This window comes from Maylandia zebra, linkage group LG12 (assembly GCF_041146795.1).
Source record: "Maylandia zebra isolate NMK-2024a linkage group LG12, Mzebra_GT3a, whole genome shotgun sequence".
Lineage (NCBI taxonomy): Eukaryota > Metazoa > Chordata > Actinopteri > Cichliformes > Cichlidae > Maylandia > Maylandia zebra.
Window position 1 is genome coordinate 29,376,151 of NC_135178.1, and position 16,360 is coordinate 29,392,510.

The 16,360-nt window shown below is 38.7% G+C and overlaps 2 protein-coding genes across 3 annotated transcripts; one reads left to right on the forward strand and one right to left on the reverse strand.

The window, feature by feature from the left end:
- Positions 1 to 435: 435 nt before the first annotated feature.
- ccno (cyclin O) lies at positions 436 to 4,448 on the reverse strand. Its single transcript, XM_004546944.2, has 4 exons — positions 4,188 to 4,448; positions 2,118 to 2,224; positions 1,555 to 1,740; positions 436 to 1,475 (listed from the first exon to the last, which is right to left on the reverse strand). The coding sequence occupies exons 2-4, from the start codon at positions 2,178 to 2,180 to the stop codon at positions 864 to 866; spliced, it is 861 nt and encodes a 286-aa protein (XP_004547001.2). The 5' UTR covers positions 2,181 to 2,224; positions 4,188 to 4,448; the 3' UTR covers positions 436 to 863.
- tut7 (terminal uridylyl transferase 7) lies at positions 3,077 to 15,954 on the forward strand. Of its 2 annotated transcripts, none has more exons than XM_004546945.5 (29): positions 3,077 to 3,207; positions 4,144 to 4,569; positions 4,689 to 4,843; positions 4,984 to 5,100; positions 5,221 to 5,398; positions 5,499 to 5,587; positions 5,987 to 6,038; positions 6,159 to 6,228; positions 6,362 to 6,488; positions 6,609 to 6,728; positions 6,857 to 6,991; positions 7,207 to 7,384; positions 7,886 to 8,586; positions 8,742 to 8,892; positions 9,768 to 9,854; positions 9,980 to 10,080; positions 10,359 to 10,416; positions 10,689 to 10,792; positions 10,882 to 10,971; positions 11,068 to 11,181; positions 11,410 to 11,484; positions 11,585 to 11,762; positions 11,903 to 11,950; positions 12,070 to 12,161; positions 12,259 to 12,374; positions 12,480 to 12,679; positions 12,762 to 12,829; positions 12,924 to 12,990; positions 14,171 to 15,954. In XM_004546945.5, exons 2-29 carry the CDS (start codon positions 4,164 to 4,166, stop codon positions 14,227 to 14,229), a joined length of 3,936 nt encoding a protein of 1,311 aa, XP_004547002.2. In that variant the 5' UTR covers positions 3,077 to 3,207; positions 4,144 to 4,163; the 3' UTR covers positions 14,230 to 15,954. The 2 variants fall into 2 exon arrangements, with proteins under 2 accessions (XP_004547002.2, XP_076747141.1); XM_076891026.1 differs by lacking the exon at positions 3,077 to 3,207 and adding an exon at positions 3,356 to 3,553.
- Positions 15,955 to 16,360: the final 406 nt, after the last annotated feature.

The window sequence follows — 16,360 nt, forward strand, 5'->3', positions numbered from 1 at the left end:
TGTGTGTGTGTGTGTGTGTGTGTGTGTAGGGTGGGGGGTATTGGATTTATACTTGTAAAAAACGTGCTTTCTGGGGTGACATTTTGTCATCAGTCATTTAATACTGCAGTGCTGTGAAAACTGAGACTCCACTTCCACGTCTATTAAAATACAAAGAATTTGCAAACAGACATTCAACTGCTTTTTCTCAGGTGTCATGATTACCTATGCATGTAATCAAGGCAGATTTTTATGTTTTTGACTCACATGTATTCTTTAAGTTGTCATTTTAATTAATTTTATTCTGTTTCATATGATAGTCAAAATTATTTTAGCTGCATTCTTTGTGGTAGCTCACACTTCGTGTGGCACATCTTGCTTATAGCTGATTTATTTCAACAGTAAACATAAGTTGCAATGAATCACAATAAGTTTAGAAACCGGGACAAATGCGTTTGAAGATGATTTTAATTAACTGTAGCAATCAATTCATTACAACACATTTTTCTTCATTAAAGATGTTCCAAAACTAACAAAACTCATAAACCCACAACAAATAAACTGGCATACAGAGGATTCTGACTTTTTGTTAAAAATAATGAAAAATAAAAATTATATTTCAATATACTTCATAATTATATAGTAAATTATCTTAAATAAATAAAAAGCAATGCTAAATCATAAGCATCCTGTAGCTGTAAACGGTTGACTGTCTATGAGGTATGTATAAGTAAAAGTAGGTCTGCATAAACACAAGAATTCTGAGCACCAAAACCCCCCAAATAGATATCTTATCCTCACTTCTTTGTTTAAGATATAACACTATAACCCACAATTAAAGGGGAATTTAAATTGCTGTTATCAAAATAGTCACACTCATGTAGTCACATAGTAGACATCACATCCAATGTCTCCAGGTTTAATGACACCAGCAGCTTCAGGTTGTCTTTGCATTCCTGCACTAGACTCTGTTTGTAGCTGTCATCTTTCACTGCTAGTGAGTCTCCCTCATAATGCTGAGAATTGCCTGTTGGCTGAAAAGAAACTGACTGTGTGCATAGTTCATCCACAAAACTGTCCCACTGAACTTCGTGTGAATGGATGGTTTCATGCTCAGGAAGACCTTGTTTACTTTTCAGTAACTCACTAGCTACTCTCAGTGCACAGCTGGCAGTCAGTGATGGAGGGTATTTGTTGAAAGCATAGTCTGCAAGAGTCAGCTCACAAACATTTTGTGCAAGGTTGCTGCACTGCCTGGGCATTTTTGGGTCAGGATTCATCCTTGAAATCCTGTCATCACCTTTGTTCCTAGTCACTAGCTGTGAAGCCTCGATGCAGTTGGTGTAATAGTCTAGAAAAAAGGCCAGGGTGGGTGCAGAGAGGCGGAAGTTAAGACGAAGCAGGATGAGACACTCCAGGTTGCAGAGCTGCTCTTTGGTGAACACATCACAGCACAATGACAAGAGATGGCTGATTCGTGGTGAGCAGACCTCCACCTGCAGAGGACAAAGAAAAGGATAGTAGAATGATATCCAAAAACACAAACCGTCTGCTCCACGAGCATACCACACAAACCTGTTTACTGGCTAGGAGAAGTGCGGTGACACCAATGAGCTGGAAGCAGTCAGCAGCAACAGGTGTGGAGGCCAGGAACCTGTCCATGATGTTCACAGCCAAGCAGCAACACTCGAAAGACAGACGGAAATGTTTGTGCACAGGGATGAGCCAGCTGACCAGCTTACAGCGGGCCTCTGCGGTCAACTGTATGTAAAACACACACTCATCAAAATAAAAACTTTTAGTGACCTTGGTTCTTAAATGTGATGTGCTCTTAATGTACAACAAGGTATATATTTTCTGGCATTTCACAGTACAGTACCCTACATATTATCAGTAAATGGTCCTAAAATCGTCACGTATTCTGCATCTCAGGTGTTTCTTTAGTTGAACAATAGAACTAATTAATATCTGGAAGTCACTCTCACTGGAACATTTAACTATCTGCCTTTAAACAAAAGGAGTGAATTACCAGTTCAATTTATATGACAACAAATATATTTTAATTTTTTTAAGTAGTCAAAAAAGTATAAATATACGTCTAACACGGTTCATTTAGTTACAAGCTGTAAGTGTCTTACTTGCGGTTGGCGTGCCAGGCTTTTGCAGGGATGAAACTGCGCCTCTTTCTCCCTTTGGATCATAAACCCGATGTCTCCGTACTGAAGGTACCAGCTGCAGAGTTGCCCTGCAACAGGTTTTTGTGACATGAGCAGGGAAATCTCATTCTTAGCTGGGGATGAAATCGGGGAGCATGCCAAATCTTCTTCAAAACCAGAGTCTCTTAATTTGGACACGAGTTTCTGTTTTCTATTCCGAGCAGTTTGGCGCTGTTGAGCCAGCGTGAGAGTTTCTGGAGAAGGAGAGGCGACGTTCATTCGGCTCCTTTTGAAAACACTGTCGAAACCACCTTCACAGTTCTCAAAAGACACCATCTCCAGTGTCTGACTAGAGCCGGTTTGCACACACGCTGTTAGGCCAGCGACTGCGTATTTAGGCTACTGAGAGCAGTGAGTCCACAGCAGTAGTCTCCTGGATGCTGGTTTCTGGATTTAGTGGGGAGTTCTCTCTGATGACGTCAGTTTTCGCGGGGTCTTCCCCGCTCAGGCAGCTCACGGCTCTCCTGTGACCCCGGGCAACCAAAGCTAAACAATCACTGGCACCATCTATGTTATACTCTTAAGTCACGAGAGAGAGAGATTAAAAGACAATAGATGCCTTGCCCTTTAACTTTTTGCAGAAAAAACATCAAATTACTTGGGCTTATTATTTTATAGAAAGCCTACATATGAAATGTTCACATGTGAAATGTATATGAAATAGTTTAGATTTGATACATGTATTTTTCTTCTTCTTGTTCTTCCTATAATCATGCTAACATCAGAAAATTATTAACAACAATAACAACATTATAATTTCAAGTATACTACAAAAATGTGAGCAGTGTATAAAGTTCTTAATATTCACGATGTTTTTATAAGTATTAAAAATTTAATTTCTGTGCAATATATCAGTTTCTTTTTCTTTTTTGCGGTGGGCGGAACACGGCCGCTGACGACTAGAAAATAAACGGCTCCTATGTCACCTTTCAAACTCTAGTGCAAGACAAGAGAGCGTGCCAAGTCAGAACTGAACAAGGCTTCAACTATGTCCTCTGTGCACTAGTGGGAGGTATTTTGATTTATTTAATAATACACGTGTATAGTACAAGCTAGCGTGTAATTAATGGCTGCCTTTATCTCAGCTGTAGGCTGGGCAGCTCGACAAAAAATTGCAAGAAACAGGGACGAAAGCCGCTGCTAGCTGTTACCCTTAAGTGCCTGTGCTAGCAAGCTAAGTATGTGTAGCTAGCGTTAGCATTGCTGTAACTGTGTTGCAGCAGGAGCTAACAAGTGCGGTTACTAGCACTTATTTGTTGACGAGTTGTAAGGCACTGAGGTGGCAAAGTTATAAACCACCAGCTCGAGGAAGTAGAAGAAGTAACAGTAGAGTCAAATAATAACGCTGCTGAAGCTAGGTAAGCTAGCTAACGTCTTCACCATGTCATAATCTCACAATCCTGTAGTTTGGGTTAGGCTTTACGTGTGTGCGCAAACTATTTCAGCTAACTAAGCGGCTGTGTTATACTAAAAATAGTGACGTAAAAATGTTGACATTTAAAACAAGCTTTTGTTTTTTAATTTTTATTTTAGGAATGTCAGCGTTCATGTCCATTGAAAAAGGGTTAACTGTTAACCCGAGTTTGCAGAAGTCAGCCAGTGTTTTAGAGAGGTTAATATTACCGTTTTTATCACCCGCTACCTATTGGCTCAGCATTTTCGAGTAGGTGCTGAGCTGAAAAATAAAAATGCGGCATCGCCTATATAAATTGTGCAACAGTCTGGTATGGATTACATGGCAAGTTGTGAAAATTGTGAGCAGTTACAACCAATATACGTTTTTCTACATGCCAAAATAAAATGAACTGAAATGGGACACTGCTTCTTCAAACAAGGGACTTCTGCCAAACGCAGACGTTTGGCAGGTCTCTTGTAACACAGTTTGTGTTAGTGCTGTTTTGATTACATAAGGACTATTACCACATTAACTGGACATTTTATCTTGCAGTTTTATCACAGCAGTGTATCATGGAAAACTCTGGCAGGCCTTACCGGGCTAAGCAAGGCGGCAGGGAGAGGGGGGCGGCAGCAGCAGCGGCAGAGAAGGGAGAAAGCTGGTGGATGCAGGACCAGGTGCGAGGACAGAACTTCAGATCAGATGGAGGCCAGCAGGCCAAGAAAAATCAAGGTGGGCCTTACAGGGCCAGCCCTAAGAAGGGAGGACTGGGGCCCCTAAGCCACTCTCCTGGTGGATTAAGAGGAGGCCACAGCCCCTCACAGAGAGATGATGTCCGGTGGTTCTCAGGTCCTCAGGAAGATAACTGGAGAGAGCGCCCACAGCAGAGCTGGAGGAGGGGTATGCAAGGAGAAAGTCCAAAGGAGGACAGGGAACAGGGAAGGAGAGAAGCCACGGATGATGGTTTTCAAAAATCAGGTAAATGTCTGGAAGTCAGTCTCTGCAGAAGGAATGAAACACTTTCAGCTTTATCACAAAGTCTATGTTGAAAACAAACTAGAAATTCATACTTCCCCCTGCATTTCTCATTTTCAAAGGTAAAAGACGGCGTAACAGAAACAAGAAGAAAGCTTTTGCTGAAGAGAACAGGGGCTTTGTGATTGAAGAGTCCACACTCTCAAACAAAGAGCTGCGCAACCTACGGCAAGCAGAGAGGCGGCTTAACAGGGACGAGATCTACAGCCTAAAGAAGGTACAGACCCTAAAAGCCGTAAGAGGTGATGTAATGTTTGAGTTGGTTGGTGTAGGTGATTTACAGATATTTCTAACGGTGTAATTTTTTTTTTTTTTTTTTTTTTTTTTTTTTTTGTGTGTGTTGTACAATTGTTTTAGAGGTCCCACAGCAACCCTGCTGCTCTTTACAACTGTGCCCTGTGTGATGTTCTCCTAGAGTCTGTGTCTGAAGCTTACAAGCATATTCGGGACAAACGGCACAAGAGAAGGGCCAAGGTTATTTTACATTTACCGTATATAGATTGTATTACTGTGTTGCTATTGTGGAGTAGTAGTTTTTATGTATTAAAGGCTGTGATCAAGACCCCTTTCCTGTATTTGCATGTTGACTTATAGGAGCGACAAGAGCAGCTGATGCTGACTGAGATCCTGCCTCCTAGTCCAGAGCAGATCAGTGCTATAAGTGCAGTACTAGATGCTGTTGTCCAGGAACATGGTCTGAACGACCTGGACGTTGAGAAGAGACGGTGTGTTGTCTCCACCATGCAAGATCTCCTCCTGTCTGTTCTGCCTGGTAAGACACATAAAGAGGAAAGTTCACAATATACAACAACTGTGCTCTTTCAGTGTTATTAAAATCGTAGCAATATTTACCTGCTTTCTCTCATCTATAGAGGTCCGACTCAGGCTTTATGGATCATCTTGCACTAAATTTGGATTCAAGGATTCTGATGTCAACATTGACATTCAGTATCCAACTCACGTGAGTAACACAGTGTGAGTTCATGATGTGTGATACAATTTTATTGTATTTTATGTTAATTTTATAATGATATTAATGTTAAAAATTAAAACTGGAGGCCTGTCAGGAGAATAATAGCTAGGGGAAGAAGTCTTTCATCTGCATGTATATGTTACAAGTTACGTGGGTTTAGGGTGACATTATTTAAGGGAACAAATACAAGAGATGACAGCAAAAATATTAGTATATGGCAAAGGTAAGATGTGGTGGTGTGGGTGGCGGGAAAAATATAATTTCACTTGATTTTAGATTTCACAAGTTGTGTTGCGTATGCTGTGCTTGTAGCATGCACCATAATTATGTTCTTTTTAATATTATATTTATGCTGTATAAAGGCTTTGAAATGGAATGTATTCACAGATGCATCAGCCAGATGTCTTGATGTTGGTTAAGGAGTGCCTCTCTGTGAGCTGTGAGTTTTGTTTTCATTTTAGACTCAAGAGTCTTGAAGAAATCTTTCAGACATGGTAAACTCAGTCATGTGCTTGAGTGTCATGGAAAGTTTAAATTGTTTGTGTTGTGCTATTCTCAGCTCTGTTTGTTGAGATGGAGGCGGACTTTCATGCCAGGGTGCCTGTAGTCATCTGTAAAGAGAGAAGTAGGTCTGTATCATTTGCAGTTACATGGGTTTTTCTTGCATGTGACAAGAGAATATTAATAGTGCTCATACCACAAGAGCATAAAACTCCAAATTAAAATTAACTTATTTTTTTGTTCCCCCTTCCTCCTCAACAGTGGTCTAATCTGCAAAGTTAGTGCAGGGAATGAAAACGCGTTCCAAACCACCACATATCTTTCTGCCCTGGCGACTCAGGAGCCTCTCCTCATGCCACTGGTTTTGGGCTTCAGACGCTGGGCCCGGGTATGTTTCTAGTAGACAAAGACTTGTTCCTCACATTAGCAAAGGCATCAAAACTATTCACTCATTTCTTTTTTTCAAAGTTGCATTTGTTCTTAACATCATTTTTGGCTTTCTGTTAAGATCTGTGAAATTGATCGCGCAGAAGAGGGGAGTCTACCACCATATGTCTTTGCCCTTTTGGTTATCTTCTACTTACAGAAGCGCAAAGAACCTCTCTTACCTACCTATTTCAACCAAGATGTAAGTCTTTATTTTCATTTCCATCCTTAAAAAAAACAAAAAAAAACCATATTAGTTTTGCTTTTCATTATTGACTCTTTTTAGGATTATTTTGGAATAAACTGATGCAAACATCTGCCCATCTTTAGATCAAAGTGTTTTCTCTCAGCCGGCTGTCAGACTTCAACCTTACTCATACAGAGGATGGGTATTTACACTGGGCCTACACCCCTTCCTCCAAGGAGTCATCTCAACCAGCAGAAGGCAACTCCATAAAGGGGAAGGTAATCATGAAGATGGACACACATAAATAAACTGAAAGACTTCCAAAGAACAGAAAATATAATTTTGACTTGTATTTGGAGACAGGTTTTGTTTTGTTTTGTTTTTGTGTTTTGTGTTTTTTTTTCTTTTTTTCTTTTTTTAAAAGGCTGTTAAATAAATTGAAAACTTGAGTGATAATTTTTCAGACTCTTAGTAATATCAGGCTGTCTTGCAGGTTCCGCTGGTGTTTCAAAGTCCTCATCCACCAGTGGAAGTTGGACTTCTCTGGGTCGAAATGCTTCGCTTCTATTCCCTGGAGTTCATCATGGCTGACAATATAATCAGTGTGCGGACTGGTGCTGTCCTCTCCAGAGAGATGAAAGACTGGCCTAAAAAGCGGATCGCTGTAGAGGGTCAGAAGCTTTGTTATGTTTGAATCATTTTCATGTCTTGATACTTCTGTAAGGAGAAGTGGTCACACAGAATCTGTTTTAATGTTGCTTATTTCTCTGTTGATTCTGTCCAAACCTAGATTTTTATTTCTGTTTGATTCATGGATTAAAGCAGTGGTTCTCATACTTTTTCTTGCATACCCCGTTTCAGACGTTGGAAAAGTTAACAACCCACAGTTTTGTTTTTTTTATCAGTCATTAACTATTAATTGTAGTTTTACTTGTAATACTTTATTTTAAAGTGTAATTTTGCTTAAAGCTCAGTGCAAAATAATCAACAAACTATTGTATACCCCTTATCCCACCCTTTTCGAAGTTATTAATTCAATTTAACCCCCCACCTCCCCCTCCCCAAACCTGGTTGTTTGTGTCCAGTTGCAGTGGCTAAGGTGCGTTTATGAACCACTGTGATGAAGAGACTTCTTTTATGTGTTCTAATGTTTACAAATGGTTCTGTTTCAGACCCGTTTGCCGTGAAGAGAAATGTGGCCCGCACAGTGAACAGCCAGCAAATGTACGAGTACATCCTCCACTGCCTCAAAACCACATACAAGTACTTTGCACAGTCACTCAATACACCAGCTGCTAATCACAAAAGAGGACTGAAGGGAGGATATGTTCAAGGGGCCAATGCTAAGGCTTTGAATGACGAGAGTGTGTGCTTGTCAGATTTCAGTAATCTCAGCATTCATTCAAAATATACGAGCCAATCTAAATCTGTAGAAAATGGCCCTGAGGACTCTGATTGCATTATTGAGGAAGAGGAGGAAATTGAAGAATTCAGTGACTCAGATGAAGAGCGGGAAAAAGAAAAATTGGACTTGGGCAAAAGCAGCCTTTCGGAGGATGAGGATGATGAAGACGAGCAGGATGATGACATAAATATTGATGTCGACATGCATAACAGAGACCACCTGGACAGCTTCACCATAGAGGATGAAGAGATTTTCCTAGTGGACGAGATCTCAGGGGAGGAGCTTTTGTCCGATGAGGAGGGTCCAGATTTGGACACACCTGGTTCAATGGATGAGGAAGAGGAGGAGGAAGTGGATTTGGCACCTGTCAGTGTTTCTCAAATTAAAGATGAAACACCAGAAAATAAAAATGAAAAACAAAGCAGACCATCTTATGAGTTCACCAAGCAAGCTTTCACCAGAGGAAAGGTAAGTTTGCCTTCACTTGTCATCAGTTACTGGCAGCATTTGCAATTGTGTAATTTGATTAAACAAAGAACACATAAAATTTTAAAGTTGTATGGTAAAGATTTAGGTTGTAAGTGAGGAAAACTATATGTGTAACTCCTTTCAATATCACATAGTCCCACATGGTCGTGTGCAGCTTGTGCAAACGTGATGGACATTTGAAGAAAGATTGTCCAGAAGATTTCAAGAAAGTCCAGCTTGACCCCTTGCCCCCAGTAACACCAGAGTTTCTCAGTGTCCTCAACAAAGTCTGTGAGCAGTGTTACAGTGAGTATTATGGGACATGTAACCCTTACCTGCATTGTGATGTCATATTTCTACTCTTGCAAATTTTAGTAATACATACAATGACAAAAATATACAAATGTATTTCAAATGGTTGAGAAATAAATTGTTTTTGTCGATGGTATGAACAAGTTTTAAAAATGAGGCTCATGCAAACATTTTCATACTGTTGGACTCAACAAACTCTTAATTATTGCAAGTTCCTCATTTCAACTTAATGAAGTCCACCTGTTCATGTTTTTTTGAGTTCTAATCATTAGCACTTAAGCAAAATTTTATGTAAGATTTAAAAAGTGCTTTGGAAGAAAACACAGCTGTATCCGTGGTTTTAGGCTTATCTGGTAAAATTTGTGTGAGTTTATGGTTTAACATGTGGGATGAGAATATGTTAAACTTTAAAGTGTTAAAATGTACACAACTCTAAAAAGAGCTTAATGCAGGTGCATGAAAAGTGTAGTATACCATCCACTGGACCTCAGCTTATGTGACTGTTTCACAAAATTTTGTATAAATAAATAATTTTATTTATATAGCACCTTTCTAGACAAAGTGCTGCACATAAGATAACAAATGATAAAAAGGTAAAACGGACAATATAAAACAGGCAAAAATGAGCCAAAAACAGTTTTGAGTTTGTTTGTTTTTTTTAAAGTTGTTTCAAGTTGTTGTTTTGATATTAATCAACAACTTGATTGTTAATTGTAGTTAGTTATCATAATATGTCTAATTGGCATGTTCATATAACGTTATTTCCTGAGTCCTGTTGTAAAGCCAGTTATTTAAGACCACTTTTGGTGGAATAGTGCTTGTGTCCAGTAAATTACTTGGTCACTAAATATCATTCATTCATTTTTAAGGTGATTTCGCCCCAGATGAACTGGAAGTGGGTGTAAGAGAGCACATCCTTCAAGACCTTGAGATTTTTGTGAGAAGACAGTTTCCTGGTGAAGTTGATCTTTTAACTTTTTTTTTTTTTTTTTTTTTTTTTTTTTAAATTGAATTGGCGTGATGATGCATCTGAATGATTTGGTTAACAAATCATGTGTTGATTATTTATTTTAAATCACAGGTGCTCAGTTACAACTGTTTGGCTCATCCAAAAATGGCTTTGGATTTAGACAGAGTGACCTGGACATCTGCATGGTGTTGGAAGGACAAGAAACCATAGATGTGAGTTATCAATAATTCTTTACCATGTAGTTTTGGTTCTGTTCATCAGGGAACCAGCTGCAGTTGATCTTTAATTTACACCAACTTGATTTATCAAGCTTCTAATGACGACTTGAAGTTGATGCGTATTTGATCTGCCAATATGCTTGAAGAATACATTGGTAATATTATTTTACTTGGAGGCAAGTTGCCCTTGTTCCTTTTCATTGTTATGGTTGAATTACTTATTATCTAGCAGGAGCTTATATTAAATCATTTTTGCCTTCATTCCATCATAGGATATTAACTGCATCAACATCATTGAAAGCTTGGCAAGATCGCTAAAGAAACACCCAGGTAAGACATAGTAGCTGTGGTACGAAACTGACATTCATGCACTTTATTTTGTCTGCAACCAGCAACTGTCAGTTTTGATCAAATGACAAACTGTTCTGGTTTTAAGAGATTCTAAAGTTCTAATATAATCTTTAAAATAATTCACCTTAAACAAAATGTTACCTACCCATTTACATTAATGAGAAATGCATTAAGCTGAAATAAATTATGATTGAATAAAGTTCTTAATCTTCCCCATAAGTGCCTGTAATGTCATTATGTATCCACATCAGGTCTGAGGAACATCCTTCCCATCACTACAGCAAAAGTACCCATTGTGAAGTTCTACCATGTTCGCACTGGCTTGGAGGGAGATATAAGCCTCTACAACACACTGGTGGGGCTCTTTTTGTCTTTGTATGTATTTGAAAATAAGAAAATGTGCACCTTTTGAAATTTGCAGTTTCTGTTTGTTTTTTTTCTCAGGCCTTGCACAACACTCACCTACTAGCTACGTATGCTGCAATTGACAGAAGAGTGAAGATCCTCTGTTACGTCATGAAGGTTTTTGCCAAGGTGAACATGCTTTACAGACTTGTGACTAAGACATCTTTAAGTGTTCTTGCTATTGTATTGTTCAACGTTAAAATGTTGTTTCCACTTCCATTACAGATGTGTGACATTGGAGATGCTTCACGTGGTAGCCTCTCGTCATATGCCTACACCCTCATGGTGCTGTTCTTCCTTCAGCAGAGAGACCCACCAGTTATCCCTGTGCTGCAAGAGGTACAGATGTCTGTTTGAAAGAAGAGCCAATTGTATTCTCTTTACAAGTTGCACATAGATGTGTTGATTTGTCTATGTGAGTGTTGTCTCAAATACATTTATCCCCTTAAATTAAACAACAAACTTATACCTCCATTTGGATGAATTTGTCAACAAGTCTCTTTGTAGTAGTTATTTAAAGTATTTCACAATATCGTGTGTCAAGCTTGACTGCTTGGTTTCTTGCAGATCCATGATGGGAAGAAGCCTGAAGTACTAGTAGATGGTTGGAATGTGTACTTCTTTGATGATTTTAAAGCACTAGTAAGTGTTTTGTATTTGATTTGTGCCTAAACAATATGGTTAATATAAATGTAAGACTGTGTCTTAGTAGCTCATCAATATCGTCTTTTTCCACCTTCAGCCCAGTCACTGGCCACACTATGGGAAGAACACCGAGACTGTGGGGGAGCTGTGGCTCGGCCTACTCCGCTTTTACACTGAGGACTTTGACTTCAGAGAGCATGTTGTCTGTATCCGACAGCATGCCCGCCTCACCACCTTCAACAAGCAGTGGACATCCAAATACATAGTCATTGAAGGTAGCCTTGTGTGAGACTATTGCTGCAGTGTATTGTAACTAATTTATCCACAATCAAATGTGTAATTTTTATTTGCTGAATCAAAGTAATTGTATATGTCTGCTTTTGAAGATTTTTCAAGTTCATTTTCTTTGTCACAGATCCATTTGATCTCAATCATAATTTGGGTGCTGGTCTCTCGAGGAAAAGTAAGATGGATATAGATTTTTATTTTTTATTTTTTTCCCCATTTCTAACATCTCAATGATTTTTCTTGCACTTTTCACTACTTAAAATGTGCATGTTTTTATTTTGGTCATCAAAACAGTGACAAATTTCATCATGAAGGCTTTTATCAATGGCAGAAGAGTGTTTGGCACACCCATCAGATACTTTCCTCCTGTGTATCCCAGTCAGATGGTCTGTATTTGTTGTCTGAACATTACTTTTTTTTTTTTTATTGTGGTGATATTATCCAATCAGCACTAAAACTGTGTTTTACCTGCATCTTTCCCAGGAGTATTTCTTTGATCCTGAAGTACTTACTGAAGGAGAAGTGGCTCCCAATGATCGCTGCTGTCGCATCTGTGGAAAGATTGGCCACTTCATGAAAGACTGCCCCCTGCGTAAGAAGTGGGTGCAATCTCAAGTATTTTGTCATAATATTTACTTAAGTCTGTTAGCACCTTGTGTGCCTGCCTTAATGTTGATGTTACATCGTCAATGATTTTGGACCAGGTCTAAACATAGAAGGGACTCTGAGAGAAGGCCAGAGTACCCACAAGACAAAATGGATACAGCAGAGGAATCGAAGGATCAGGTCAGACACAAAAGTGAACACTGGCGGAAAAGGGATGGAGTGGATATTCGTTGCTGCTACCTATGTGGATCAACTGCCCACATCAAGAAGGACTGCCAGCTGTACAGAAGCCCTGCTGGTAAGTACCTGCAAGGTCACTTTACATTCTTTGAAGTATGAAAAAAGTCACTTACTTTCAATATTCACTTGTCATTTGGCAGGTAATGTGAAAATGGAGAATTATTCTTCTTCACCCCACTTTAGGAATTTGCGAGAAACAGAGAAACAGGTATGTTGTATGTTTTCAGTCAACCTAAATTATAATTAATTCTGCTTTGTACAGTTGTAGAAGTGTACATCTTTTGAGCTGTCTTTTATTTTAGGGCATACCTATACAAGAAGATAAGAAGAAGAGAAAGCAGCAAAATGTGATATTAAGTCCACAAGCAGGTAATTTAATTTCCCATACTTTTTATGCATGGAATCAGATGTCTCAAACCTATACTATTAGCACTATGTAGCTAATTTTAACATGTATTTGATTTATTTTGTTTGTAAATTGAAAGTAATTTAAACTATTTGGGCCCAACTAGTCCAAAATAATCATAGCAACTACAGATAAGCATACGGCTATTTATTATGTTACGTCTTCATTAAGTTTAGTTACACTGCATTTGTACTTAATTGTGGATTGTTAGCCAGCATAGTCATGTATAGTAACACTATAGTGAGCCTTTGATTAGATGTACAATTAGCACCCAATTTAAAAGTGATGCTTTCCCAACATGTGGGATGGCTGTAGCTCAGGTGGCAGAGCAGGTCAGCCACTAATCAGAAGGTCGGTGGTTCGATCCCAGGCTGCCTCCTGGCTGCATGCCAAATATCCTTGGGCAAGATACTAACCCCGTGTTTGCCTACTGGTGGTGGTCAGAGGGCCCGGTGGCGCCAGTGTCCGGCAGCCTCGCCTCTGTCAGTGCGCCCCAGGGCAGCTGTGGCTACAATGTAGCTTGCTATCGCCAGTGTGTGAATGGGTGAATGACTGAATGTAGTGTAAAGCACTTTGGGGTCCTATGGACTAGAAAAGCGCTATACAAATGCAGGCCATTTACCATGTATTTCCATCCCTAAAGCACACATTTTGCCAACTTTATTTTTTTTATTTTTTTTAAACGAGAATTATCTGTAATTTATGGAGACAAAGTGCAATTTCAATTTTCAGAGAAATTAGACTTGGTTGACAGTGTATTTTTGCATTGGGTCAATTGTCTAGGGCTCATAAAGAGAGACGACATGATTTCTATGCAGCAGGCTCAGATTCATCCATCTTTTTCTGGACTCTGGAGCAAACACTTTCTGATCTTTTTCCTCAAATGTAGCATTCTGGTCCTTATTTTATCTGTTGTTTTCCATGTGGTCTTAGAACACATTCTCTGAGTTATTGTACCTGGTATTGTTGCCTGAATGCGTTTTTGTTTTTTCTTGGTCAATAAAGCAATGTTCAGTTTGTGTGGATCAAGCAGTCTGCTTAGTTTTGTCACCTTCTTAATATTGGGGGGGTGTTAATGCTGCTGTTGAGTTAGAAAATTGTGTTTGTAATAAATGTTGATGACTGCTTTCTGGTTTGTTTCAGGTAGTTTAACCTGCCGAAATTCGGGTCGCTCTGGTCAGAGGAAGAGCCCAGTGGAATGAGAAGTGAATAAAAAGGAAAAAAAAAGAAAAAAAACTACCAGATTCTACTTTTGTCCAGGCAGACAGCAACCCAAAGTCCAGAAACCCTTAAATCTGAATGGTACTGTTGGGCCAATAGTAGCCCGTTCAAAGCCAAAGCCAGGACATCTTGACTTGAAGCCAAATAGGGCCTTTTTATTGTTGTGGGTTTTGTTTTTGGGTTGTTTTTTTTTTTTTCTCCCCCCAAAACGCTCCTCCTGAGAGGGTTGTTTTTTTTTTTTTTGTTTTTTTTAAAGCTTTCATTTAAAGAAAATAAGCAAGTAAGCATGCATGTGATGCATGTGATGTCTTAAAATACTTTGCCAGTCAAGAGGTTTTCCCTTGTTTTGTTTTTTTTGTTTTGTTTTTTGTATATATAAAATTTTTACATTTAAAGCAATATTACTGCAAATTTGGTGTAAAATCTCTTAAAATTGGAATGTAAATAACTGTCTCCTAGACGACTAATAGCTTAGATCCCAGTAGGGTATCTTTTGACATCATACTGTATCTTTAATGCTAAATTTTATTTTTAATTGTTTTGGTGGACACTTGAAGGTTCAACCGTCCTTTAATTTGGTAGACCAGCGTTTATAAACACTGTTACCGCTGTGAGTCAGATTGAAATGATAAACTGATTATGATATTAGTCTGCTACTCAACATCAAAACGTCAAGGCTATTTCACATTAAACCAAAAAGGTTTCAATTCATATGCGTTCTTTTTTTTTTTTTTTCTTTTTTTTTTTCCCTTAAGTGTTGTTTTAGAGATTTGGGGAAAAGATGTTTCTTAATGGCAGTATACCTTTTTAATGGCCTGGATCTGTATTTTTTATTTTATTTTTAATTATAAAATCATGTGTTTGTCCTCTGCACTGATGACCATCTGTCCATGTCTCTGGTGTTCTTGAAGACAGAACTACCTGCAAGGTGTCTCCATGTTTGTGTGCCTTTTTGTTAGAGAAACCACCATGTAGATATGTTTCTCAGGATCACAGTTTTATTCCTAGACTGCTGGTCCACTCAAGCTTCATGGATACATACTGCTCTAAAACTGCCTGCGGATGTTAGTAGAGGGAAGGTAAAAGCTCATTACCTCTCAATTTTCTATATGTCTTCACACTGCTAGGATGTGTTGTAACGATGGTAGAGGATCACATGCTTGAGGGAAGTTGGGTAAAAAAAAACTTCCTGTGCAGACTCTTAAAATTGATATTTTAAAAAGGAAGAAGGGGGGAAAAAAATGAAAAGCTGTTCTGGCTGGCTGCACACACTGCGCTCCAACTAGAGGTAATCTCAGTTAGTTCATTGGAGAGCGAAATGTATTTATTTGCCACAAAGGCTTCATTTCATTGTAATGTTGCCACAGATTGGTAGCTGCACTGTGGGGTGGGTGGGTGTCCAGGCCCTTGGATTATGTTGCTGCTAATGTCTCAAAGGCCTGCTTATAATTCAACTTATGTAGGGTGTCTGGCTTTATTATATCTTACTCTTACTGATTTTTATAATAAAAATAAATGTTGGTATTGTAATCATATTTCTTATTTTAAAGGATGTGTGCTTTAATTGCTTTAATACCAGCTGTATTTTTATTTTTACTAGGATTAAATGGAGGATTTAATTTGGTGTCAGGGACCCCTGATTGTGTTAGGAAAGGTTTGCTCATTGTCCAGTTTGTCTCAAAGAATTAAACTGAAGTCAAATTCCAGTGTGCTTTTTTTAAAATGTATTTTTTTTTTTTATTTATCCCCCCCTCCCCTTTCCTCCTCAAAATATTTAAAGTATATGAAGCAGTAATGCCAGGAGTCTTCAAAATGTGTTAGATCATATACTGCAAATCCTGCAGGTGTCACCAAAGCTGAAATAGTTTAAAACGATGAAAGAATTTCACTTTTTTCCCTTTTTGTGTAGTACCACCCCACAACTTAAGTTCTAGAAAATCTAGTAAGCCTGGAAAACCAAGCTGTTTGACGGTACAAATAACTATTTAATAACAATGGGTGTAAATAATAAGGTGAAAATTGTCCACGCATGAGCATCGCCGCAGAAGTACGTATTACCTATGGATTTTACACAAGGCTCGTGTCTGTAAGAGAAGGTTGCATAACAGTGAC